Below are 26,837 nucleotides of genomic sequence, written 5' to 3'. Positions count from 1 at the left end.
CTCGAAGTAGCATTAACTATGAAAAACATGGCCTTGTGGGGAATGAGCAGATGCTATTTAAAATGTAACTAACTAATAACATTTGTGATTTGTGCAATTACAAAAAAAAGGCTACTCTATTACAGTAACAAGAGTAAATATAATTAGTTACTTTACACCCTTGGTAGGTGGAAACATGGGGGGGGGGTTACATGCAATGCAAGGATGACATGATGGGATGTATAAAGTTACAATTTGGTTAAATACACCTTTACAAAATAAAGTGCAGGGACAAAGTAAAGCAATATTCTACATGACCACATAGGCATTAATGGTAGCTTCTGTGCCGACCATCCCATAAATAATTTGTCTTAATTTGTTCAATTGTGCAGAAAATGTCAACATGTGGATGATTACGATCAGCCCACAGGCCTGTACGATAGTTGGAGATGCAGAGAGAAGCTGACTCCAGAGTGAGCTTAGATTATGCAGCTACTACTGTTAACGACTTAGCTTGAGGCAAAGACCTTTGAGGCACTTGCGACGCACCTATAGCGTTTTGATTGCTGCAGGGAAAGTTTACTCATCGTAATAGCCCGTATAATAAAGCAGATGTAGTCGAGTTAATTGCAAGTGTGTTAGCCTATAGCCCAAGTAGAAATGCTGGCTGAGAATAAACGAGATAGAGTAGAGAGCCCACGTGAAGAGGAGCTACGTAACGGGAGTATGAGCTACGCCATGGAGAGTGGGACACTTGAACCTGCAACTGCGTTATGAACTTCATTCAGTTACATTCCACTATTTGATTTGACTCTGAAATGTTTGTTATTTGATCTGAGGGGTAAAAAAATTTAAAAATTAAAAAGCAAGCAAGCTCATTGTTGTAGCTCAGTGAGCTAGCGAGACAACCTGGCTAACGCAAACCATAGCTTGTACGCTTGAGTGCCTACTTGAAGCTGAAGTGGTCACTTCATGTGGTCAGGGAATCACCTAATTTCTTAGAATCCATTATTCAGCTTCGTGTCAGTTGATGGGAAATCTGTTGGATTTAGCTGATGTGCTTCCTGGCTCGACCATCTCCATCTGTTTACACTGATTTAGCACAAATCTATTGTTCTCCTCCTCGCCGCTAATTGACCGTTGCGGTGTCAGTTCTCAGACAAACACCTTGAAAAAGTACAATTACACAAAAAGGCTACTCTATTACAGTAATAAGAGTAAATGTAATGAGTTACTTTCCACCCTTGGAAAAGTCAGTTGAGCTAGAATGACTTCCTCCGTGTGTGAGGGCTACTCTTGCCCAGGCAGAGAGCAGTGCTGCTGGGCGAAGCCTGGGCTGACGTGCCCATGGAGCTGGAGGACACGTGGTCCACCCTGTATGAGATGGAGTTATAGAAGACCGGGTTGGAGTGACAGCTGGACTGTTCACAGTGGGACAGGGAGGGACGCTCGTAGGCACAAAGGCCACAGCACAGGGAGGAGCACAGGGCGCTGAGCCTGCTGGCCTCTGGGGGCTTCTCTGTCTCTCTAGTCCCCAGTGCCACCGCCCTGCGCTCTTCCACCGGCGAGGGGAGCAGGTTGGTGCGACTGGTGCCCCCCTCCATGGGCAGAGACAGGTTGCACCTGCTGCTGTGGCCGGCTTCGCCCCGCCCGCTCTCCAGACCCGGAGCCTCCATGTCAGCCTCCGATGCCAGACTGTCGTCCCCCCGCCTCTCCTCCTCCTCCTCCCCTTCCCGGCGGTCCGAGAGCTTGGGCCGCACTGCCTGCTCCGCGCCCTCCAAGTTGGGCCCCCGGGCCTCCTCGGCGCTAACGGTGAGGAACCGGAGGACCACCAGGTTGAGGAAGGCCCCGATGACCGTCAGGCCGACCAGGATGTACATGAAGCTGAAGGCCACGTAGGGGGCCCTCCGCTGGAGAGCGTCCTTCTTCTGCAGTGCCACGAAGTCCCCGAAGCCGATGGTGGTGAGCGTGATGAAGCAGTAGTAGTAGGCGTGGAAGAACGTCCAGCCCTCGAAGTGGGTGAAGGCGGCGGCTCCCACGCACAGGGTGCTCACGCAGGACAGGAGGCCCACCAGGACCATGTTCCCCATGGACACGTCCGTCCGCCGCAGGCCCACGCACCGCTTGGCCCCGCACAGGAGGCAGCGGACAAGCGTGTTGATCCTCTCCCCCAGGCTCTGGAACATCACCAGCGTCAGAGGGATGCCCAGGACGGCGTAGAACATGCAGAAGGCCTTCCCAGCGTCCGTGCCCGGAGCGGCGTGGCCGTAACCTAGAAAGTCACACGGGACAGGGTCACATAAACCTGAAAAGTCACATGAGACAAGGTCACATAACCACATAACCTAGAAAGTCACACGGGACGGGGTCACATAAACCTGAAAAGTCACATGAGACAAGGTCACATAACCACATAACCTAGAAAGTCACACGGGACAGGGGCACATAACCTAGAAAGTCACATGAGACAAGGTGGCACAGTGGGCGGCATGGTGGCACAGTGGTTAGCACTGCTGCCTCACAGCAAGAAGGCCCTGGGTTTGAATCCCAGCAGGGGCCCTTTCTGTATGGAGTTTGCATGTTCTCCCAGTGTTTGTGTGGGTTTCCTCCAGGTTCTCTGGTTTCCTCCCACACCATAAAGACATGCATGGTAGGCAGGGACTACAGATGAAAACTAGCTCATTAGCCAATTCTGGCACATTTACATTGATGTGGAAACTGAATATGTTGATTAATGTGCACTGTCCCTGGGTAAAAAATAAATAAATTACTTAACTTAAGGTCGCATAACCTAGAAGGTCAAACAGGACAGGGTAATATAACCTAGAAAGACAATTGAGACAAGGTCACATAACCACATAACCTAGAATGTCACATGGGACATGGGGGTCACCTGGAAAGTCAGTAAACCATGAATATGGTATAACTTTTTCCCCAAATTGGGTTAGACCAAACCCAAAGTGAAAGAGTAATTCAAACTTTTATATAATCAGAATCATATTCCACCACCGCCATTGTAAATTGTGCTCTCTCTACGCAGGCCTATGGCATGCAACAGTTCCAACATGACGTGACATGGTTTGTAGCAGGCAGTGTGAGAACGTCATCCATGTTTCCACACTACTTGAAACATGATAACATTCTGGGACTCTGGAAAGCACATTACTAAATTGGTAGTAGGGTAAGCGTCACCTGCAGTGCTCCAATTTGACAGAGCTAGCATGCACACACACATACATTACACAGACATAAAAACGCAGACACAATCACACATGCAGTGTTGGGGAGTAGTTGACTACATTTAGTAGTTTAAATACATTGTGCAGTAGTTGGGTGGTAGTTTAACTACATTCAAATATCTGTAGCTTCTTCAGTAGTCATGTCGTTTAGATAGTTAATTACAAACTACATACAGTAGTTCCCTATAATTTAGCATTTTCCTAATTCAACCTTTACAAGTGTCCCTGTCCTCTCCTTAAAACACACCCTCAGTCTTACCTGCCCTGGTCGCCTGAATCAAACACACCCTCAGGCTGTGAGGTCTTACCTGCCCTGGTGTTTAAATCAAACACACCCTCAGGCTGTGAGGTCTTACCTGCCCTGGTCTCTAAATCAAACACACCCACACTTTTTCCTCTGTGTCAGTTCAGTTGTTGCTCTGTGTAACTATATGAGATTCCAGACTAGTTTGGATGTAGTTGAACTATTTTCTCAAAGTAGTTTTAGTTTGACAAGATATAGTTTTCTGAGAGTAATTAAGATGCAGTTGAACTTCTCTTCATTGTGAAGTTGCTAGTAGTTTGTTAAACTACAGTTTTAGATTAGTTTGTTAAACTACAGTTTTAGAGTAGTTTGTTAGACTACAGTTTTGGAGTAGTTTGTTAAACTACAGTTTTAGAGTAGTTTGTTAAACTACAGTTTACATTAGTTTGTTAAGCTACAGTTTTAGATTACTTTCACTACTATACTGCACCAATGATGACACTTACAATGAAGTCCATAATGTCCATCGATGACATGTGAGCAGAGAATAGAGAACGGAGCATGGAATGAACGTGCCTGCATGGGCGGCTTGGCACGGATGTACTGGGTGCACGGTCTACAAGTTGGGTCGGGAAGCAGTGATCAGTGAACTGGCAGCAGCCTCTAGTCGGTACCAGAGTGGCCAGCAGATGTGGGGCGGGTGAGAGGTGGTTAAGAGGCAGCCGACATGTAGGGGAGAACGGGGTTGGTTGTCACACGGGTTGGTTGTCACATTCATTATATTTCGCCACCAAAAGGTGCTGTCTTCCACATTTTGGTATAGAAATGTCCAGAATTGGGATCAGAGCTCACCTACATAGTCTTATTTGGAGTATGACAGCTTAACTTGAGGTGAGAAGGTGACCTTTTGTGTTTTTCATGTGAAAATATTCAGTATTTTTCTTCTACGGGTTTATAATTATTACCCTTAAAAAGTGTGAAGGGAAAGCTATAGTTTAGATTGTTGTTGGCTAACTAAATAGTTGTTAGATGGTTGTTAGCCTTGATACTAGCAAGACATTCCAGTTGGGGTTGGTCGTCACATTTTCTTTGGGGTTGGTTGTCACATGTGACAAGCATGTGCCAGTGCTTTTAATGAGCACAACGTGGGCCGTTTCTTCACCAACTTGGAGGAGGTTATGGCTGAGCCAGTGGCGGCCGGTGCATTCTTCTCCATGAGGGGCACTATACCAAACATTTTGCAAATATGTACCACGCATTGGCGAATATTTAGGTACGTCACAGTGACCAATTGCAGCCACTCTTATTGTAACTGAGGGGTACAATTCCCTGACTGTATTAATCAAGTATTGATATCATTAAATCACTACCGTCTTGTACATTACTGGCCAATACCGTACAAAGGTATTTTAGATGACAACACTTCCACAATAACAGGTTTCCACACAAATACTAATTTATAATATTTATTACATCAGAAGATTAGATTACATTACTTTAATTGCGCTTATAAGGCAAAGAATGTGCAGGCAAATCAATATGGAATGTTAGGAATTAGATCTAGGGATATTCTGGGATGGGGTGTACTACCGGTTGTAAGCCAGCAGGGGGGGGGCAAAGCTCTATGCAAGTCAATGGTTCACGGAGCTGTAGCAAGGCACCTGGAGACGGTGTTTTACTCCCTGAGTCAGCGGGGAAAAGCAGCCTGGTCCCAGGATGCGCGCCGTGCAGGTGAAAGCCGTGGGGCCTCTGGTACGACAGAGACTGGCTCGAGTGATGGTCTCACGGGCAGGTGTAGATCCCACCGTAGCAGTGGGGTAGGCGGTTCTCTGTTCCAGCAGCTTGGTGAAGAATGAAGAATAATAATCCTTGCCGGAAAATGGCACTGCTGGCGGGGTGTAAATCCTCCGTGGTGCTGCTGGTCCGGTGTAGGTATCCTCCGGTGCGTGGTATTGCACGGTTGAACTTGACGTTACTATCCTTATTAGCACGCGGTAATAAGTGCTCTATTATAGACACACAATTACTCACTTCACGTGGTCTTTGACTCGTAATGAAGGCTTTACTAATAAATAGAGAACGATACGTTAAACCAACGTACTAGGATAACACGAGGCTCTATCTTGGGGCAATGCGAGCCCTGCTCTGCCCACGTTGCGTAGTGGGTGAGACGTTGCTTGGATAACTGGAACTGAACGAGACTGAACGGGACAAGGGACTAAGAGACTAAGAGAGAGTTCTACTTTACTTGCGCCATATATATATGCGCTGTGAACAAATAGTACCATTCGTATTTCAGTAGCCGTATTCATGGGCAGAAGCTGGGCATGTACAGACATATCTCGTCGGTACCTTTGAAGTCAGCTCTAGGGGGTAAGGCAGTGGCGCCGGGGGATCGCTTCCAATAGGAGAACGAATATTATGGTCTGTCCTGCTACCAGGTAAAGGGATATTCCGTGCATATTGTACAAGGAATATACAGGGGATATCAAACGATATACAAATACTATACATGGGATCTCAGGCAATAAATATATATATTCGGTTTAATCTGACCCTTTGTAACAGCCGCCCCCTAATTAGTCCCACCTAATTAGCTAAGCAGGGACAGATTAACCGCACTGTCCACTACTCAATGTCTGTGAGGGGTCGGGCAGTTCACAAAGTCAGGGGTCATGGTCGTCATTAGGCGAGTCGGGGAGCCTTGGTGATTCTATCAGCCTCGCCACGGGTCGGTTGTAGATCCGCCCTTGGCCGAGCACTTCTGCCACTCTGACCTTTCCGTCGGCACCAGTGGTCACTTTGCTTACGCGGCCGGCCGGCCACGCAGCTCGGGGTGGTGACTGGTCTATGGTCATGACGACTGGACGGGATGGGGCGGCGTGGCTCAGGGGTAGAGCGGGGCGTCCAATGATCAAAGGGTTCGTGGTTCGAATCCCACTCAAGCCCATGTCCATCCCATTGCCGTTGTGTCCTTGGGCAAGACACTTAACCTACTTGCCTCGTATGAATGTGTATGCATGTGAATGAATGTTGGTGGTGGTCGGAGGGGCCGTAGGCGTTGATTATTCGCCACGCTTCCGTGAGTCTGCCTCAGGGCAGCTCTGGCTGCAATTGTAGCTTACCACCACCGGTATGACTGTGTATGAACGAATAATGGACTCTGTGAAGCGCTCTGAGTCAGAGCAACAGTCAGTCAGAGAAGAGCGCTATATAAATCCAATCCATTATTATTATTATGAAGGGGGGCTTAGGAGGGAGCGGGCCTGAGACTGCTTTGATCTGTGCTTGGCTGTGCTTTCTCCTCCTCCGTCTGTTTCTCTTGTTCGCTCTGTACCCTGTGTGAGGAGGGGCCGGTCCCGGCCGCCCCGTCAAGGAGTCGCTTGGGGTGCTGGGTTCGAGGTCAGCTACGTCTGAAGCGCAGCTGAGGGGGGTGGAGTTCCGAACTCCCTCTGGTACCCACGGTTCTCTCACGGGCCTCTCGCTTAATGTCAATAGCCTCTGCTGTACGGGGGAGAGGCCGGTGTCTTCTTCTGTCGCTCTGGAGTGGAGGCAGCTAGTGGCTGCTGTTCGGTTGAGAGATTTAGCGAGGGGGCCTTGTAGTGTCCCCCCTAGGCGGGTCTCGACTGCTGCAGGACAGCCTCGGGTTCCGGTATGGACCCGGTCTATCGGGACGATGAGGTCTGCATGGTCGGAGCCTATCAGCAGGGTCGGGGTGGCGCCGTCTATGAGCGGGATAGGTAGTTGACGCAGGTGCACGTATTTATCCATCAGCTGTGGGATGGGGTAGGTGTACTGTGATAGTCCTATTTCTTGGCTGGTGAAAGCATTTGTAATCCTATACCGTCGCTCTGGCTGCCCGCTTGCTGCGATAGTGAAGGAGACATTCTCGCCCTTTATCGTCTTTAAATCTCTTCTTATTGTCCGAATCGTCATTTGGTTCTCGCTCCCCCGCAGTCCCAGCTGGGCCGCAGCGGACACGAGCAGAAGGGTCTTCTCTGACCCGTCATCAAGGACGGCGTAAGTGTCCATGACTTTGTCCTCGTGGCTCAGGAGCACCCTGACCACTTTGAGGAGCACACGGGGGGTCCCGCTATGCTGGGGGTCTATGTGGAGCACTCCTGTCTCGGGTGGTGACGTAGACTCTATATGGTGCGAGTCGCACCTTGACTCCCAGTGTCTGCCGTAGCAGTCGGGACACCAGGGAGCGGTCTGGTGGAACTTTGGTTCTGGTGCCACCGCCTCGGCATGGTACATCACCGCGACGGGCCCACTCTGTTGTCCTGGGTGATGCTTGTTGATGTCATGCAGGACCTCCAGGTGGGTGCCACCGCACCTGCTGCACTTCTTTTTCAAGCGGCACTCAGCTGCTAGGTGGCTGCGCGCACAGCGGAAGCAGCGGCGGTGGTCCTTGACCCACTGGCTCACATCATCCGTGGTCAGCTTCTTGAAATCTTCGCACTGATAGAGCCGATGTTCTCCCTCACAGTACTGGCACTCAATCTTCCACTGGTCCTCTTTCGTCGAGGGGGTACTGTGGCTCTTACTGCTCGGTACTGACTCTGATTGGTGCATGACAGTCACCGATCTTCTTCCATCATTTATTCTCCTGGGTCCCTCTCTGGAGCTTGGCGTGCTCCGCCCGAACGTATCCAGTCGTAAGCTGCTGACTTCTCTCACCAGGAAGTCGGCTAGATCGAGGAGGGATGGTTCGGGACCGTTAGGATCACGGTGGTCTCTCTGCCGCCTGAAGCGCTCCTGTCTGGCGGGCGGCAGCTTCTCTAAAATCCTCTCGACGTTAGAGTTGGCGTATAGCTCATGCATGCCCTTTTCCCGTTGCGCTCCCAGCATCCCTACCAGGGACTGCACTTTGATTGACAGGTCGTCTAGTGAGCGATTGTCTGTTGCTGGGGGTAAGCGGTCAATATGCCTTATCTCTTCTATTACGTAATCCCATATACGTCCATATCTCTGGTCCAGCGCCGCTAGGGCCGCTGTGTATGGTGTCGAAGAGGTGGCATAGGCCAGCGCTATATTGTGCGCTCGCGGTACTTTCAGGTGCTTCAGTAATATTGCATACTTGTGGCGTTCATCAGCGACATCCACCATCATTGTCTCTAGGCACATCCGGAGCTCCGTGTACTGTGCTCGACTCTCATAGGCGAAGTCGGGAAATGACGGCGTGGCAATGTATGATGTCAGGGATGACTGGCACATCGGTGAGCGTTGGGGGAGAGGCCTCCTAGGCGAGTCTCCTCTTGCGTGTCGTCTTGGGCTGGTACTTGGTGGGTACCGAAGGTCGGGTACCCAGGTGCTGTTCCTCGGGGCTGACGGTGCGTCAAACTCACCCGTGAGTTGAGTCGGGGGTTTGTAACGCAGGGCCTCGGGGCTGACTTCTGGGCTGTACTGGACCTCCTGGTCCTGAGTACGTTGCTGCTGGTCGGGGCTGTACTGGGCCTCCTGGGCCAGAGTACGTTGCTGCTGGTCGGCTTGACACTCCTCCTCCTCCTCCTCCTCTTCCTCTGCTAGGACCTGGAGTCTTTTGTTCAGTCTCTCGGCGTGGTCCGGTTCTTCCCGGTTGCTGGGTCTCGTATGGACCGGCCGGGGAGGGGGTTCAGAGACGTGGACAGGCTCCTCCTGTTGGCGGGGTCCCGGGTCGCTTCGTCGGGTAGGGGAATGTGTCCTGGACCCATGTCTTGACGATCTCTGGGAGCTCCGTGCGGAGTGAGGGGGTGTCGCCATGGCAACCAGTTTGTCCATCAGCTCCGCCTGCAGCCGGTCGCGCTCTGCCTCGCGCCGGGCATGGGCTGCGTCGCGCGCTGCTTCGCGCTGGGCATTGGCGATGTCGCGCTGCGCATTGGCGCTGTCGCGCTGCGCATTGGCGCTGGCATGGGCGGCGTGGAGCTGTGCATTTGCGCGGCTTCTCTCGATGTTCTCTTCTGTCTGGAGGCGTCTGGTCTCCAGCCTTATGCGGTCGTCTTCACTCCTTTGTTGCGCCTGGAAGCGCTCTCGCTCACCTGCGTAATGTTCGCGCTCGCACGTCTGTTGCGCTTGAAGTCGATCGCGTTCGGTGGAGGCTGCCAGGGTGGCGATGAGTGCCTGCGCCAGCATCTTGTCCGCCTCGCTGGGGGAAGACGCCGTTCGGGGCGATCGGCTCCCGGCAGTACTTGTTGGAGATCCGTTCTCCTGTTGCGTACCGAGGAGATCCGTCTCCTGGGTGCGCGTCTCTTTAGGGTTGTCTTCCTCCCGGAGCTGATCGGGGGCTATTTCTTCGGTATTGTCTGGGGGTAAAGTCGTGTCAGTTCCCTCCTGGTCCCCACCGTGAGCTTGGTCAGTTACATTAGCACCCACTAGGGCCTCTGTGGTCGGGGTAACCTGGTTGTTAAGGTCAGACATAATTTTACTTTCTACTTTTTCCGCGTTTAACTTCCCTTTAAAGCTAGGTATTGGACTGACAGAGTATGCCTCTAGATAGGGAGGTGGCTGCCGTCTGCGCTGCGGGCGATCTAGCTTAGGAGAACCGTTTGTGGAGTGTTCGTCATCGGCCATGTCAATATTAATATTATATTAATATTACGCTAATTATTCTCCGGCTATCGAAGGACCAATTTTAACTGAGGGGTACAATTCCCTGACTGTATTAATCAAGTATTGATATCATTAAATCACTACCGTCTTGTACATTACTGGCCAATACCGTACAAAGGTATTTTAGATGACAACACTTCCACAATAACAGGTTTCCACACAAATACTAATTTATAATATTTATTACATCAGAAGATTAGATTACATTACTTTAATTGCGCTTATAAGGCAAAGAATGTGCAGGCAAATCAATATGGAATGTTAGGAATTAGATCTAGGGATATTCTGGGATGGGGTGTACTACCGGTTGTAAGCCAGCAGGGGGGGGGCAAAGCTCTATGCAAGTCAATGGTTCACGGAGCTGTAGCAAGGCACCTGGAGACGGTGTTTTACTCCCTGAGTCAGCGGGGAAAAGCAGCCTGGTCCCAGGATGCGCGCCGTGCAGGTGAAAGCCGTGGGGCCTCTGGTACGACAGAGACTGGCTCGAGTGATGGTCTCACGGGCAGGTGTAGATCCCACCGTAGAAGTGGGGTAGGCGGTTCTCTGTTCCAGCAGCTTGGTGAAGAATGAAGAATAATAATCCTTGCCGGAAAATGGCACTGCTGGCGGGGTGTAAATCCTCCGTGGTGCTGCTGGTCCGGTGTAGGTATCCTCCGGTGCGTGGTATTGCATGGTTGAACTTGACGTTACTATCCTTATTAGCACGCGGTAATAAGTGCTCTATTATAGACACACAATTACTCACTTCACGTGGTCTTTGACTCGTAATGAAGGCTTTACTAATAAATAGAGAACGATACGTTAAACCAACGTACTAGGATAACACGAGGCTCTATCTTGGGGCAATGCGAGCCCTGCTCTGCCCACGTTGCGTAGTGGGTGAGACGTTGCTTGGATAACTGGAACTGAACGAGACTGAACGGGACAAGGGACTAAGAGACTAAGAGAGAGTTCTACTTTACTTGCGCCATATATATATGCGCTGTGAACAAATAGTACCATTCGTATTTCAGTAGCCGTATTCATGGGCAGAAGCTGGGCATGTACAGACATATCTCGTCGGTACCTTTGAAGTCAGCTCTAGGGGGTAAGGCAGTGGCGCCGGGGGATCGCTTCCAATAGGAGAACGAATATTATGGTCTGTCCTGCTACCAGGTAAAGGGATATTCCGTGCATATTGTACAAGGAATATACAGGGGATATCAAACGATATACAAATACTATACATGGGATCTCAGGCAATAAATATATATATTCGGTTTAATCTGACCCTTTGTAACACTTATTGTCTGGGACCAAATACGGCCACGCCCCACTCCCAGCAAAAAGTGGGAATCTCTAGAATGGGTTTGGGGCGGCGCTGTATACGGAAGTAGCTCTCAAGGTGACGATTAGACAACACTTTTTTGTTGTCAGTAGATGGCAGCATTGGTTTAAAATTAAAGGCTGAAAATGTTGAGAACTACAACACTGCATTTCCCAAGAGCGTTAGCACAGGTCGCAGGTCACTGGGATGGGTCTATATTCTCCGACGTGATCTGAACAGCGCTAAACTATTACTGCGACCTCGGTATAGCGACCGAGAATGGCCAACTAATTATCTTAACAAAAGTGCGCTGGTAGCGTTACATATGTTGTCTAAAGGGGGACATATGGTACAATTTAAGATTCTAATGATTAATCGGCATATAAAGGACAAGATAAAGCATCGTTAATTTGTAAGAAACCTCAATGAAAACGGCACAGGGTGCTATTGTTATGAAAATGTGATAGAATCATATAAAAATGTGGACGCATTTGGCCTACGTTCCGTTAGGTACAACTATCACCATTGCCATCAATCAATATACAATATATGATCACAGTCAGTCAAATGCAGCCACGCTTCCAATATGCCCTACACAAACACGCGCACATCTCTCTCTCTCTCTCTCTCTCTCTCTCTCTCTCTCTCTCTCTCTCTCTCTCTCTCTCTCTCTATTCCCTATCCCCCCCCTCTCTCTCTCACTCTCTCTCTGATCCATGCAAAAATAATCACTTATGTATATCTTGTCCTTTTTAACCAAGTTACCATTCATTGTCCGGGTCATTATGCCAACCAACTTTGAAAGAGTGCCTAAGCTTAACCGTCGAAAGAACTTGCCGTCACGCTCTAAGACAAACTCTAACGTTACCTTAACCTACTTCGAACGAAGCGTGGCTAGGCTTTCCCAGTGTAGAAACTGACGTCGGCCAATCAGAGAGCGTCTCCGAGAAATGCGGCTACGGAAATTATTGACGCTGCTTGCTTAGATGATAATAGATCGCTTGGAAACGCGCCCGGTTTCCATCATAATACATCATATTTCAACGCACAGCGAATTACGCACTGATTGGCTTCGCAGCAATGAAACCAGTGAACGCCCACTGTGAGCGCTATGCGTCTAGCCCAGGAGAAATGCGGCTATGGAAAGTATAGAGGCGGTATTATTCTCTAGCAGACAGTCACTTCCTGTTCATGAAAACAATTATTTATATTTGATATATTAACGTTATATTGTGCATTGGAAACACAAACATACTTAAAATGAGTAAATATTATTCATTTTTAACATGTTTATTTGATTTCTAGGGCTCTTAAAAAAAATTACAAAAAAAAATTCTTCTTCTCTCTTTTAACCAGGGAGGGCGGCGCTCTAGTGCCCCCATTGACCAGCCGCCACTGGGCTGAGCTGAGGACAGACCGAGCTGAGCCCAATGCACCGCAGCCAACCTCACCACTCCTCCCCCAGAGCCATCCACTAGATCTGGACAGAGACCACCAGTGACTCCACAAGAGCTGAGGCCTTGTCCAAAGGCTGCAGCCAGGAAATTAGCCCAAAAACAAAAAAGAATGTCAAGCAGTATCCTCACTGACACCCCAGAGAAGGAGAGATTAGAGCAGGGGGTAAAAGGCATCAACATCAAAACGACCCAGTGCACCCCAGCCCAGTCCACCTACCAAGCCTAGTACATCCCAGCCTAGACCACCTACTAAGCCTAGTACATCCCAGCCCAGTCCACCTACCAAGCCTAGTATACGTCCCAGCCTAGTCCACCTACCAAGCCTAGTGCATCCCAGCCCAGTCCACCTACCAAGCCTAGTGCATCCCAGCCCAGTCCACCTACCAAGCCTAGTGCATCCCAGCCCAGTCCACCTACCAAGCCTAGTGCATCCCAGCCCAGTCCACCTACCAAGCCTAGTGCATCCCAGTGCACTCCACCCCAGCTGGAAAAGGCAGCCAGCAAGAAGAAGAAACAGAAAAGAAAGAGACAGGAGGAGTCTTCATCAGATGAAGATGATTGTTCTTGTTTGGTTTGTATGGAAACGTTCTCCCACAGCCGTTCAGGGGAGGTATGGGACAAGTGTTGGATGTGCAACCAGTGGGCACACAAGCTCCTGATGAATTGAAAATGGGGGACCCTGATGTAAACAAGACGAAAGTCTTTCTCTGGTCTGCATCCCCTTAACAATTGTGTGTATTGAGCTGTACTGTATTGTACCCATTCTGCAATCTGTTAATAAAGTTTTCAATCAATCAATCAATCAATCTCTGCTTAGTTGGAGTGCCCAAACCCTACATTTGCCATCACTGTAACTATAGTGAATGAGTGTAGCCTAGTTGTGTAGGCTATTGTTGTTAGGCCTATTTATTTTGTTCTTATTTTGTTATATAGGATGGCCTAAAGATGTGTTTCCTGTTTATGTTCATGTTAAGATGCATTAAGTTGTGTATTTGTCAACTTGTCAATGCAATTCAACTTTCAAAATTAGTTCTGCCTTCTTGATTTCCGTGTGTCTGTAATGAATAGAAATATCGAATAATAGAAATACTGATGAAAACCCGACTATACTCGGGTCTGGCGCTGAACGGTTGGCGAGATAACCTGACTATCCTCGGGTCTGGCGCTGATTGAGTTAAGCTTCAATTTAATGTAGGAATGACTATTGAGTAAAAAGTGTGACAACCAACCCTGTTCTCCCCTGCCGCTAGGCAGCTGGCCTCCAGCCCTTAGAGCAGCCTGCAGACGTGTGGGGATGGAGAGTGATGAGGGAGAACCAGAACCAGAACCACAAGCAGGGAGGCCGAGCCCACGGTCTGTAGGGCACCTCCCAGCAGTGAGTTGGGCAATGTGCAACCCCCCCTCTAACCTGGAGGGCAGGCACGTGCACACATAGAGCCCAAAGGGTGCTCGAGCACCTGCCCTTTTGTGCCTCACAAAAAAGTGCCCTTTTTATGCCAATTTCTTTTTCTTTTTTGCAGATCCACTTTACACCAAAAACTAAATACTGTATATGTACAAATATGTTCGGTTTGTACAATTATGCTAATAACCAATAATAAACAATACAGTCAACTCATGAAGTTAAAACTATTTGAAGCACTGATCATGTTATGGTTTGTAACCGACCCCAATCGCACAACACAAGACAGGTATGGTGGTTTGCCAAGAAACAGATATTTATTGTGAACAGGGAAAAAGGGCACTGTCCCTTTAAGGGAGAAAACACAAACACTGGAATAACACAAGAGGGGAAGGTAAAGTGCCTTTAAGAGGCGGGCAGGAAAAGGGAACACCTTGGGAAAGTAAGGGAACGCCTAAGGGAAGGTTAAGGGAACGCCTTGGGACAGAGGAACTAGAGACTAGGTAAACCAGGGACAAGGAGAACTAGGGAGAGAGGACTAGGAACTAGGAGAGCTAGGGATAGAGGACTAGGGACTAGGAGAACTAGGGATAGAGGACTAGGGACTAGGAGAACTAGGGATAGAGGACTAGGGACTAGGAGAACTAGGGATGGAGGACTAGGGACTAGGAGAACTAGGGACAGAGGACTAGGGACTAGGAGAACTAGGGATAGAGGACTAGGGACTGAGGAGAACTAGGGATAGAGGACTAGGGACTAGGAGAACTAGGGATAGAGGACTAGGGACTAGGAGAACTAGGGATAGAGGACTAGGGACTAGGAGAACTAGGGATAGAGGACTAGGGACTGAGGAGAACTAGGGATAGAGGACTAGGGACTAGGAGAACTAGGGATAGAGGACTAGGGACTGAGGCCCGCGGAGGCGGGCTGGGGTACAGGGAGGAACTGGGGACTGGTGGGAAAACATCTGGGCCGCTCTGCAGGACAGAGGAGAGAGTTAATGCACAAAAGGGAAAAAACAGAGCAGGTGCAGAACAGTCCAAATAACAAAGTGAACAAAGTAATAATATCTTCGTGTGACAAACACACAGGGGGAGATGTAAAGTCCAAAAATACTATTCTAAGTGAGAACCAAAAAACAGAGGCATTACGCTGGGAGATGAAATGTCCAAACTAACTAACAGAGGCAATACGCTGGGAGATGAAATGTCCAAACTAACTAACAGAGGCAATACGCTGGGAGAGTGACATCACAATCAAAACTCACCCAGGCGTATGCGTAAAGGTACAGGAACAGCAACGGGGCGAGGGCAAGGGGCATTACGCTGAGTGAGTGACATCACAATCAAAACTCACCCAGGCGTATGCGTAAAGGTACAGGAACAGCAGCGGCGGGGTGCCGGCTGTCCGAGCCGAGGACAGAGTGGTGCAGGAACAGGCAGCGGGGCGAGAGCGTCGCCACCGGGGCGCCGGCTGTCCGAGCCGAGGACAGAGTGGTGCTGGAACAGGCGGCGGTGGCGAGGGTATCGCCACCGGGGAGCCGGCAGTCCGAGCCGAGGACAGAGTGGTGCTGGAACAGGCGGCGGTGGCGAAGGTGTCGTCACCGGGTAGCCGACTGTCGGAGCCGAGGACAGAGTGGTGCGCCACTGCTTGAGTGCGCACCGGAACCGAGAGACGCGTCGGGGTGCGTCTGCGAGGAGGAGTGTGCCAAGCACGAAGGTCTAGAAGATGCGCGTTGCGCGCTGGTCTGGAGAGCGTGCCAAGCTCGAGGGTTCTTGGAAGATGCGCGTTGCGCGCTGGTCTGGAGAGCGTGCCAAGCTCGAGCGTCCTTGGAAGATGCGCGTTGCGCGCTGGTCTGGAGAGCGTGCCAAGCTCGAGGGTTCTTGGAAGATGCGCGTTGCGCGCTGGTCTGGAGAGCGTGCCAAGCTCGAGCGTCCTTGGAAGATGCGCGTTGCGCGCTGGTCTGGAGAGCGTGCCAAGCTCGAGCGTCCTTGGAAGATGCGCGTTGCGCGCTGAGGACTGGAGAGCGTCTGCGCTGGTCTGGATGTGCGTCAGGACGAACAGCTGCGCGGGGGTCTGCAGTGGAACGCTGGGGTGCCTCCCGTGGAAGTACAGGGAGCGCAGACCAGTCTCCCCCACAGGCAACGGCGACAGCTGGCGAAGGCTGGAGCAAACATCTCGACGCCGGAGAATGGAACAGCATAGGCAGACAGAGGATCTCCCGAAAGAGTCTAGATGTTTAGAGAATAAGACTCGGCAAGTATACAACACGACCCCACGCCAAAACGAGGGGAAGCGCCCTGGTATTTAAAGCCCACAGGGGGACTAATTAGCCTGCCACCACAGGTGCGAGAGATAATAGAATATCAAACAGGTGTGGCCACTAAGGGTAAGGAACGAGAGGGTGGGGGCTAGAGAGAGTGAGTAGGGAATTCCTAACAGTAGGCTTAAAGAAGACAGAGAATAGGGAATTCCTAACAGTAGGCTTAAAGAAGACAGAGAAAAGGTAGTGAGCAGCGGGCAAAACCTCACAGTATCCCCCCCTCCAACGGGAGCCACCCGGCGACCCAAAACAAATACAGACAGAGTGGCAGGGGGCAAAACAAGAGGTACTGGCCAAGCCAGCAGGGGAAGCCACCACAAGAGTGGGGCTAGCAAAAGAAACAGGGTCGCCGAGGGGTAACTAGGGTAGCAGAGGGGCAACTGGGGGAACTGGTCTAGAGAACTGGCCTAGAGAACTGGTCTAGAGAACTGGGCTAGAGAACCGGGCTAGAGAACTGGTCTAGAGAACTGGTCTAGAGGAACTGGGTCTAGAGAACTGAGGGGCAAGCAGGGTAGCAAAGGGGTAACCATGGTAGCACCGGGAAAGGGCTAGCAGAGGGAAGGTTAGCTGCCAGGGCACTGATAGCTACAGGGCCTATGCTAGCTGTACTGCTACATCAACATAGAGGCTGCGCAAGCTGCCGGAGCCAGGCTAGCAGAGGGAAAGGGTAGCTGCCAGGGCACTGATAGCTACAGGGCCTATGCTAGCTGTACTGCTACATCAACATAGAGGCTGCGCTAGCTGCCGGAGCTAGGCTGGCAGACAGGGCTGGACCAGCATGAGAGCACAAGCTAGCTGGAAGGACAGTCCTAGCTGTGTGAGAAAAAACTGACCTTGCTAGCTGAAAGGGCAGTCCTAGCAGTGGGATAAACTACACAAAAAAAGTGGAGGCCAAGCAGAGGGACCGGGTTAGCTGCTTGGGCCTGGCTAGCTACAGGGCCTATGCCAGCTGCAAGGCTGCATTAACATAGAGGCTGTGCTAACAGCCGGGGCCAAGCTAGCAGACCGGGGCCATGCAGAGGGAAACTGGGTTAGCCGCCAGGGCATGGCTAGCTACAGGGCCCATGCCAGCAGCAAGGGCTGCATAAACACAGAGGCTGTGCTAGCAGCCGGGGCTAAGCTAGCAGACAGGGGCTCTGCTGAGGGACTGGGTTAGCTGCCAGGGCATGGCTAGCTACAGGGGGGTCAAACAGGGCAAAACGGGAAGCAAACAGGGGAGCTAACCGGGGAGACTAACAAGCTAAACAGGGGAGTAACAGGCTAACAAGGGAGCTAGAGGGAACAAGAAAAAAAAAAGGCAAACTCAACATACACCGTCTGTGCTGGCTGGGGTCGTCGATTTGGTGGGGTCGTACTGTTATGGTTTGTAACCGACCCCAATCGCACAACACAAGACAGGTATGGTGGTTTGCCAAGAAACAGATATTTATTGTGAACAGGGAAAAAGGGCACTGTCCCTTTAAGGGAGAAAACACAAACACTGGAATAACACAAGAGGGGAAGGTAAAGTGCCTTTAAGAGGCGGGCAGGAAAAGGGAACACCTTGGGAAAGTAAGGGAACGCCTAAGGGAAGGTTAAGGGAACGCCTTGGGACAGAGGAACTAGAGACTAGGTAAACCAGGGACAAGGAGAACTAGGGAGAGAGGACTAGGAACTAGGAGAGCTAGGGATAGAGGACTAGGGACTAGGAGAACTAGGGATAGAGGACTAGGGACTAGGAGAACTAGGGATAGAGGACTAGGGACTAGGAGAACTAGGGATGGAGGACTAGGGACTAGGAGAACTAGGGACAGAGGACTAGGGACTAGGAGAACTAGGGATAGAGGACTAGGGACTGAGGAGAACTAGGGATAGAGGACTAGGGACTAGGAGAACTAGGGATAGAGGACTAGGGACTAGGAGAACTAGGGATAGAGGACTAGGGACTAGGAGAACTAGGGATAGAGGACTAGGGACTGAGGAGAACTAGGGATAGAGGACTAGGGACTAGGAGAACTAGGGATAGAGGACTAGGGACTGAGGCCCGCGGAGGCGGGCTGGGGTACAGGGAGGAACTGGGGACTGGTGGGAAAACATCTGGGCCGCTCTGCAGGACAGAGGAGAGAGTTAATGCACAAAAGGGAAAAAACAGAGCAGGTGCAGAACAGTCCAAATAACAAAGTGAACAAAGTAATAATATCTTCGTGTGACAAACACACAGGGGGAGATGTAAAGTCCAAAAATACTATTCTAAGTGAGAACCAAAAAACAGAGGCATTACGCTGGGAGATGAAATGTCCAAACTAACTAACAGAGGCAATACGCTGGGAGATGAAATGTCCAAACTAACTAACAGAGGCAATACGCTGGGAGAGTGACATCACAATCAAAACTCACCCAGGCGTATGCGTAAAGGTACAGGAACAGCAACGGGGCGAGGGCAAGGGGCATTACGCTGAGTGAGTGACATCACAATCAAAACTCACCCAGGCGTATGCGTAAAGGTACAGGAACAGCAGCGGCGGGGTGCCGGCTGTCCGAGCCGAGGACAGAGTGGTGCAGGAACAGGCAGCGGGGCGAGAGCGTCGCCACCGGGGCGCCGGCTGTCCGAGCCGAGGACAGAGTGGTGCTGGAACAGGCGGCGGTGGCGAGGGTATCGCCACCGGGGAGCCGGCAGTCCGAGCCGAGGACAGAGTGGTGCTGGAACAGGCGGCGGTGGCGAAGGTGTCGTCACCGGGTAGCCGACTGTCGGAGCCGAGGACAGAGTGGTGCGCCACTGCTTGAGTGCGCACCGGAACCGAGAGACGCGTCGGGGTGCGTCTGCGAGGAGGAGTGTGCCAAGCACGAAGGTCTAGAAGATGCGCGTTGCGCGCTGGTCTGGAGAGCGTGCCAAGCTCGAGGGTTCTTGGAAGATGCGCGTTGCGCGCTGGTCTGGAGAGCGTGCCAAGCTCGAGCGTCCTTGGAAGATGCGCGTTGCGCGCTGGTCTGGAGAGCGTGCCAAGCTCGAGGGTTCTTGGAAGATGCGCGTTGCGCGCTGGTCTGGAGAGCGTGCCAAGCTCGAGCGTCCTTGGAAGATGCGCGTTGCGCGCTGGTCTGGAGAGCGTGCCAAGCTCGAGCGTCCTTGGAAGATGCGCGTTGCGCGCTGAGGACTGGAGAGCGTCTGCGCTGGTCTGGATGTGCGTCAGGACGAACAGCTGCGCGGGGGTCTGCAGTGGAACGCTGGGGTGCCTCCCGTGGAAGTACAGGGAGCGCAGACCAGTCTCCCCCACAGGCAACGGCGACAGCTGGCGAAGGCTGGAGCAAACATCTCGACGCCGGAGAATGGAACAGCATAGGCAGACAGAGGATCTCCCGAAAGAGTCTAGATGTTTAGAGAATAAGACTCGGCAAGTATACAACACGACCCCACGCCAAAACGAGGGGAAGCGCCCTGGTATTTAAAGCCCACAGGGGGACTAATTAGCCTGCCACCACAGGTGCGAGAGATAATAGAATATCAAACAGGTGTGGCCACTAAGGGTAAGGAACGAGAGGGTGGGGGCTAGAGAGAGTGAGTAGGGAATTCCTAACAGTAGGCTTAAAGAAGACAGAGAATAGGGAATTCCTAACAGTAGGCTTAAAGAAGACAGAGAAAAGGTAGTGAGCAGCGGGCAAAACCTCACAGATCACTTCCCAGTGCAATACCGGCTTCCAACATCTGTGTGGCGCTGTGGCGCATACAGTTGAATGCTGGTATTACACTCACTAAAGGACACGAAGAAGTCAAGTCTTTGTTGATTTGGGAATCTCAAATACAAATCGGGATTGGAATAAAAAATGCATTTATATTAAACAATACATATACTGTGTCTTTCAATGATATGTTTATTATTGATTATTATAGTTAAATATTCAATATTTGATCACCAAAACCCCCCAAAAAGCATAAAAAGCAAAAAGGGCCCCCAAAAATAGGACTCGCGCTTTTCAGCCTTTGAGCACCTGCCCCTCTAAAGTCCTGTGCACGTCCCTGCTGGAGGGGACGAGGGAAGGGATCCAATGGATACATGCAAAATGGAACGTGGACGACTTCATGAGATAGAAATGGAACATACTTATTTTTGGAAACTGGAGGAAAGACGGATAGGGAGTCCCCGATTGGCCATGGGGGAGGAGGGGAGAAAGGGCTGAGAGGGATCGAACGAGGCGATAGGCTCAGGAACGGTGCACAGTGGGAGGTGTTATTGCATGGGTGTGTAGGCTACCCATGCAGTGAGTGGAGAGACAGGTAGGGGCAGGTAAGCCAGGGGTCTGCATATCATTCCAGTTCCCCAACACTGGGCACATGCACACAGATCCACAGCACACTTATAGAACACACACAGAACACACACAGAACACACACCTATAGAACACACACTGTACACACACTTACTCACATACAACCAGATGTGTTTTCAGATAGCAAAGTAAGAAGAATGTGACATGGTAAAACATAAAAGAACACACATAATCATATTTTCATGCATTGTGAGGACATTCCATATAGAATCACATTAATTTCTTAACCCCTAACCTTAACCTTAACCACAATGACAACATGCCTAGCTCTAACCCATAGGATAATCTTAACCTAACCCTAACCATAGCCAAACCATAACCATAAAATATCTCTTACTGTACCTTGTGGCCAAGGTATTCTAGAAACTACAGTATAGGTTTTTTTCGTACCAAACTACTAGCTACTTACCAATGAAAAGTAGTTAAACTAAATATGAGCTCTAAAATAAAAGATTGTTTTGTCAAACTCACACATAGGCTACTTTAAACAAGCATGTCATTTGTGATACGCTGTGACCATCATCCGTTGTCCCCTTGATGCACTGACAAAACAAACCTTTCAAAGTGTGTAAGTGTTCCGCCATCAGCTCTTACACAAATACAACAGCTATCTATAGGAACGGTGTCTGTGTTGTCCAACAAAAGTAGGCGTGACCGCGGCGATGCCTCGGATGCGACAGTCTGATATACGATGCCTCCTACAAGTTTCTAGGACAAGCAGTTAAAAGCTGTGTGTGTGTGTGTGTGTGTGTGTGTGTGTGTATGTGTGTGTGTGTGTGCGTGTGTGCGTGCGTGCGTGCGTGCGTGCGTGCGTGCGTGCGCACGCAATCATGCATGCATGTATGGATGTGTTGTGTTGTATGTGTGTGGAAGCATTTGTCTGAGTGTCTATAAATCCAATAGAGTATATTATCATTGAATAATTGATGTGTCCCTTTAAAGGGATATTTCACTTTAGTAGAACTAGTCAAGTTTCAGCAGTCTTACCTCTATGTAAGGTCATCTACAAGTAAGCTAGCGACCACCGCTGTCCTTGTCATTCACTGTCAACACCACCATTCCTCCCAGGTGTCAGGCTCCTCATTCACTTCCATTCATTTTGGGGAGCTAGTCTAATTCATACTTAAGTATAAACAAACTATTGCTGTCCAGATTTCAATAAAAACAGATCATTCAGAGTCAAAGGTACATGCTTGTCTTGGCATTTGATGTGTGTTTACAGATGTATTACCTTTGGAAAAATAAAAGCAGATCCGGTCAATTTGTTGCAGGTTTGAGTGTGCTGTGTGTCTTTGCCCTGCAGGCCTGTACGTTAATGCCAAGCAAGCAGTGCAAAAATGCTTCCGCATTCGTCACCGCACGCTAGTGCGGTAAAGCGCCCTTCTTTTCAGACAAATGCTACCGTGCGTGCACCGGCGGCGGCGTGCTCGCTCAGGTGCGTGCGTGCGCCGGCGTGCTCGCGCGAGGTGCCCGCGCATGCGCATGAGATCCCGCCTTGGTTGGAGCTCAATATATATAAGTCACCGCCTCTTATTCACTATCTGGCACTAGCTCAATTGGCAAGGACACATGGCTGTGGATCCTATGGCTTGTTTGCTGGCGAGTTCGAATCCCATCGAAAATATTTTTTAACGTGATTTTTTTTTAACGTGTATTCTTTCGCCGGTTAAGGTTAGGCATTGTTTCGGAGTTGGTTAAGGTTAGAACGGTTAAGTTTAGGCGCTGTTAAGGAGCTGGTTAAGGTTAGAGTTTGTCAAAGAGAATGGCAATATAATTTCTATGGTTAAGGTTAGGCATTGTTTCGGAGTTGGTTAAGGTTAGAACGGTTAAGTTTAGGCGTTGTTAAGGAGCTGGTTAAGGTTAGAGTTTGTCAAAGAGAATGGCAATAGACAGCCTATTTCCGCGCGACCTGGGCGCTGGGCGGCGGAAAATGAAAGGCGCATTACTGCATGCCACTACGGTAAGTTTTTGCACTGCTTACTTGGCATAAAGCTACACGCGCCCTGCAGGATGTTTGGGGAGGGGTTACCGTGGTTACCTGCTGCTGCCTTGTTGAAAGAAGGATTCTAAACATGCTGTTAAAAGTTGACAGTTGGTCAAGTGTCCAGTCTACCTACATGACCCAAAGTAATTAACTATTGAAAACTGAAAATAATATTATAAAGTGGCAAGCCATTTAAAGATCCTCGTTTTTGTATTGGTGATAACTGATAAGTGGTCATTGCTGTTGTGGTTTAGAGCACTGTATTGACTTGCTTTCCACCTTGAAAATGCATGCTAACTACTGAGTTAGTCTTCTATTCATTCCAAACTAACTGATGTTGCTGGCTGCTGGTGAAGTAAACACATCACTTACTGTGATTTTCCCGGGAATGTCCTACCAGACACGTCACCAGCCACGAACAGTAAAACAGTCATCATCAACTAATAATACAGTATATAGAATCTTTATATGAAAACATTTGAGATTATTACTTTAAACTACCTACCACACTCAACTGCAAAATCTAGTTAAACTATGCTAATGAACTATGTTGTGTATGTAGTTATACTCCCCATTACGCGCGCACACACACGCACGCACACACGCACACACACGCACGCGCGCGCACACACACACACACACACACATACGTACACACACACACACACACACACGGCAACTAATGCTTGTACTGTCGTTTTCAAGATGACAAGACAAATTAAAACAACTTGCCAATCGTCGTGATCACGGTGATAGCGAAATAGAAAGATCCCGCGAATTTCCACTGTCTCCCGGCGCGGTGGGGCTCGGATTGGAGGACCACTCTCTCGATCTCCTTGTAGTCGTCCTCGGTGAACCCGTACTTCTTCTTCAGCTCGTTGAGCTTCTGCTCCAGATGCTTCTTCCTCCAGCTCTCACTCTCGGACTCGAGCGCGTCAAAGACCGCGGCTCCGACGAGCAGGTAGGACACCATGCCGAAGATGAGGCAGAGGGTCCGAACGTTCTGCGTCTTCATCCTCTCCACACTCCGAGCGAGCGAAGTGGCGCGGCGGGGGGACGGAGGGAGGGCGCTGCGCCGCGGGGTGGGGACCGTGGGGAAGGTCCGCTTAGAAGCGCAGCTTCAGCGCACAGAACGGCAATCGGTTCCCATTCATCTTTAGTGAGCTTGTGTTATCCCTGACACACAAGACATGTTTAGTCCCCTGCGCCTCCTTAGATTACAGGGATACCCATTTAAATTGTACCCTATACCCGCTGTCCTATTTACCAACAGCTTATGTGATTAACACATCAGTCAAGGTGTGCGTGCATTTTTAAACAAGTTACTTGATCTAACCTGGCGACTCCTGCTCTGTTTTCCACAGGAAACATAAATGATCGAAATAGGCAACTGTGGATTTCACTCACAGATCGAAACCAAAAGGGGGCTAGAATGATGACACAGATGGCGTTATGTCTTCTTGGGTGTCTCATTAGCCTATCTGGAAAGTGTCGCGTGTGAGTGATCGAGGACGGGTGGGTCAAATGACACGGACTAACACCTCCACCCCGCTGTACTAGTTAGCTATAGCCGTTTAAAGGTGGTGATCGGGTTACACACCAGGCGCCGCTGTCCATGGTGCTGAACTCCAGCTACGTGCTGTTCGGGGTGCTGAATTAATTCTAGTGCTATAAGCCAACGGCATTTTTGTAATGTATAGTCAGTGTTGTCGGTCAGTCAGAGATCAGGGAGTTTACTGCAAGTCTCTGAAGAAAAATAATTAGATAGAATTTTCACTCTGATCTTGTCTGGGGTGCCCATATAGGGTCCGACACTGTGTGTGTGTGTGTGTGTGTGTGTGTGTGTGTGTGTGTGTGTGTGTGTGTGTGTGTGTGTGTGTGTGTGTGTGTGTGTGCGTGCGTGCGTGCGTGCGTGCGTGTGTGCGTGTGTGTGTGCGCAGAGTGGAGCGACCAACATAAACAGCTGTCCCTTTCCTACTCTACTCTCTTGATTACTTTGCCCTGTGAAGCGCACATGTGCGAAGTATTCACTATATACGCTTTGGGTAATGTATTACTCTGAGCGATGAAGCATTGGCAGGATTGACCTTTATAAAGCATGCTTAGTCCTTGAGCAATCAACAGAGCCCCCATCATTAACTATGCCACAGAGAGAGAGAGAGAGAGAGAGAGAGAGAGAGAGAGAGAGAGAGAGAGAGAGAGAGAGAGAGAGAGAGAGAGAGAGAGAGAGAGAGAGAGAGAGAGAGAGAGAGAGAGAGAGAGAGAGGACTAGTGGTTTGTGAATTTAATCATTACGATTATCAAGATGGTCATTATTAACTTGTCATTTCATTGTGTAATTATCTTGTAATTAAAGTAAAGTATCTTATAATTACCTACAATCAAAGTATGTATAAGTGTCAATGGATTTATTATCAAAACAGGAGAGAAGGCCAGGGAGACAAAACAATATAGCATTTAGAAGATGCCCTTAACCTTTCGGTTAACCGTCTGTAGTGTGGTAGTGAAAGGTTAAACTTTCGGTAGTGTGGTAGTGAAAGGGTTCAAACATGTGCCACAGTAGCACGAGCACCAACATAGTAAGTAGCCAAAATGAGGAGAGTGCTCTTAGGGCCAATCAGCAGGGCACAGCGACGCTCGTCAAGAGCAGGATCAAATTCAACAAGATGAAGTGCAATTACAGAATGCAGGTAGAGGGAGAGGGAGTGGAGGTTTTCTGTGGAGATGGAGAACAGGGCACTCACAAATAGGAGGATGTGGGGTGTAGGGCTGAACCATGCCCTGGGGGTCTAATATAATAATAATAATAATAATAATAATAATAATAATAATAATAATAATAATAATAATAATAATAATAATAATAATAATAATAATAATAATAATAATAATAATAATAATAATAATAATAATAATAATAATAATAATAATCATCATCTTTATTTGTATAGCACCTTTCATACAAGAATTGCAGCGCAAGGTACTTCACAGCAGTAATAAAGACATAGGCATTCAAATTAGCACAAACATATTTTTTTGGCATACAATAAGCATAAGATGAGCATAAAATAGACAGCACCAAAATAGAAAAAGTCAAGGTAAGGCATAGACATTAAATCACATTATTTTTCATATTAGGATCTAACATCTTAGATCAGGGGGTATAGGGTGGGTGCAGCTCTCATAGCCTTGCAGGCCAAAACCAGGGTTTGGAATCCAATGATAATTCACAGGGAGTCTATAGAGGGAGTCTATAGTGGGAGTCTAGAGGGAGACGGTAGAGGGAGTCGGTAGAGAGAGTCAGTAGATATAGAGTCAATAGAGGGAACATAGGAGTGGAGGGAGTACAGGATTATTAGCCACTTAGATTAAAAGTGAATCCTACCACAGGTTCTTTCATACTAACTGAATGGCAAATGAAAAAGAGAAGCCGTGTTGATCAACTACATCAGGGAGACACACTGTGAAGAAGCCTGCCAGAAATAGAGAGGTGCACTTTCTCAACCAACTTGAATTTCCTCTTCCAAGACGCGCTGTGAGGTATAGGGGGGGGGGGGGGGGGGTGGGAGCTTCAAAACAGGCATGCCCGCCCCACACATACATGCATACATTACAAACGCACACACACACTGTACAATAAAGGGCAGGCGCACAAGCCTGATGCATTCTGGGCACCACCCAGGCAGGAGGCGTCCTGGGGTTAGGTGCTGTGAGGAACTAGCATCCTGAAAGTATGATCAGTCACTTTCATTGATTGAAACCTTTGATGAACTCAGCTTGACGGCAGTCCTGTGGCGCAGATGTTCTCGTGGAACCACGTGGCACCGCTCTCTTCTTGTGAGTTTGCAAGTTTCCATCTGCCTTACTGTTTCCTCTACAAGAAGGAGAGAGAGAGGGAGGGGGGAGAGAGAGAGAGAGAGAGGGGGGAGAGAGAGGGGGGAGAGAAAGAGGGTGAGATAGAGAGGGAGAGGGAGAGAGAGAGGACAGCTATGTATTGCTGTATGAATGCTCACGTG

The 26,837-nt window shown here is 49.4% G+C and overlaps 1 protein-coding gene across 1 annotated transcript; it reads right to left on the bottom strand.

The window, feature by feature from the left end:
* Positions 1-1,241: 1,241 nt before the first annotated feature.
* Positions 1,242-23,836, bottom strand: LOC311229712 (potassium channel subfamily K member 15-like; the record flags this gene model as incomplete). The annotated part of the gene is made up of 2 exons (XM_084315787.1): positions 1,242-2,251; positions 23,554-23,836. 2 exons carry the CDS (start codon positions 23,834-23,836, stop codon positions 1,242-1,244), a joined length of 1,293 nt encoding a protein of 430 aa, XP_084171913.1.
* Between the last annotated feature and the right edge of the window lie 3,001 nt (positions 23,837-26,837).

This window comes from Notolepis coatsorum (genome assembly GCF_963971535.1).
Source record: "Notolepis coatsorum genome assembly, chromosome: 6".
Taxonomy (NCBI): domain Eukaryota; kingdom Metazoa; phylum Chordata; class Actinopteri; order Aulopiformes; family Paralepididae; genus Notolepis; species Notolepis coatsorum.
The sequence above is the reverse complement of the archived record's forward strand: the minus strand, read 5'-3'. Positions and strand labels throughout refer to the sequence as shown.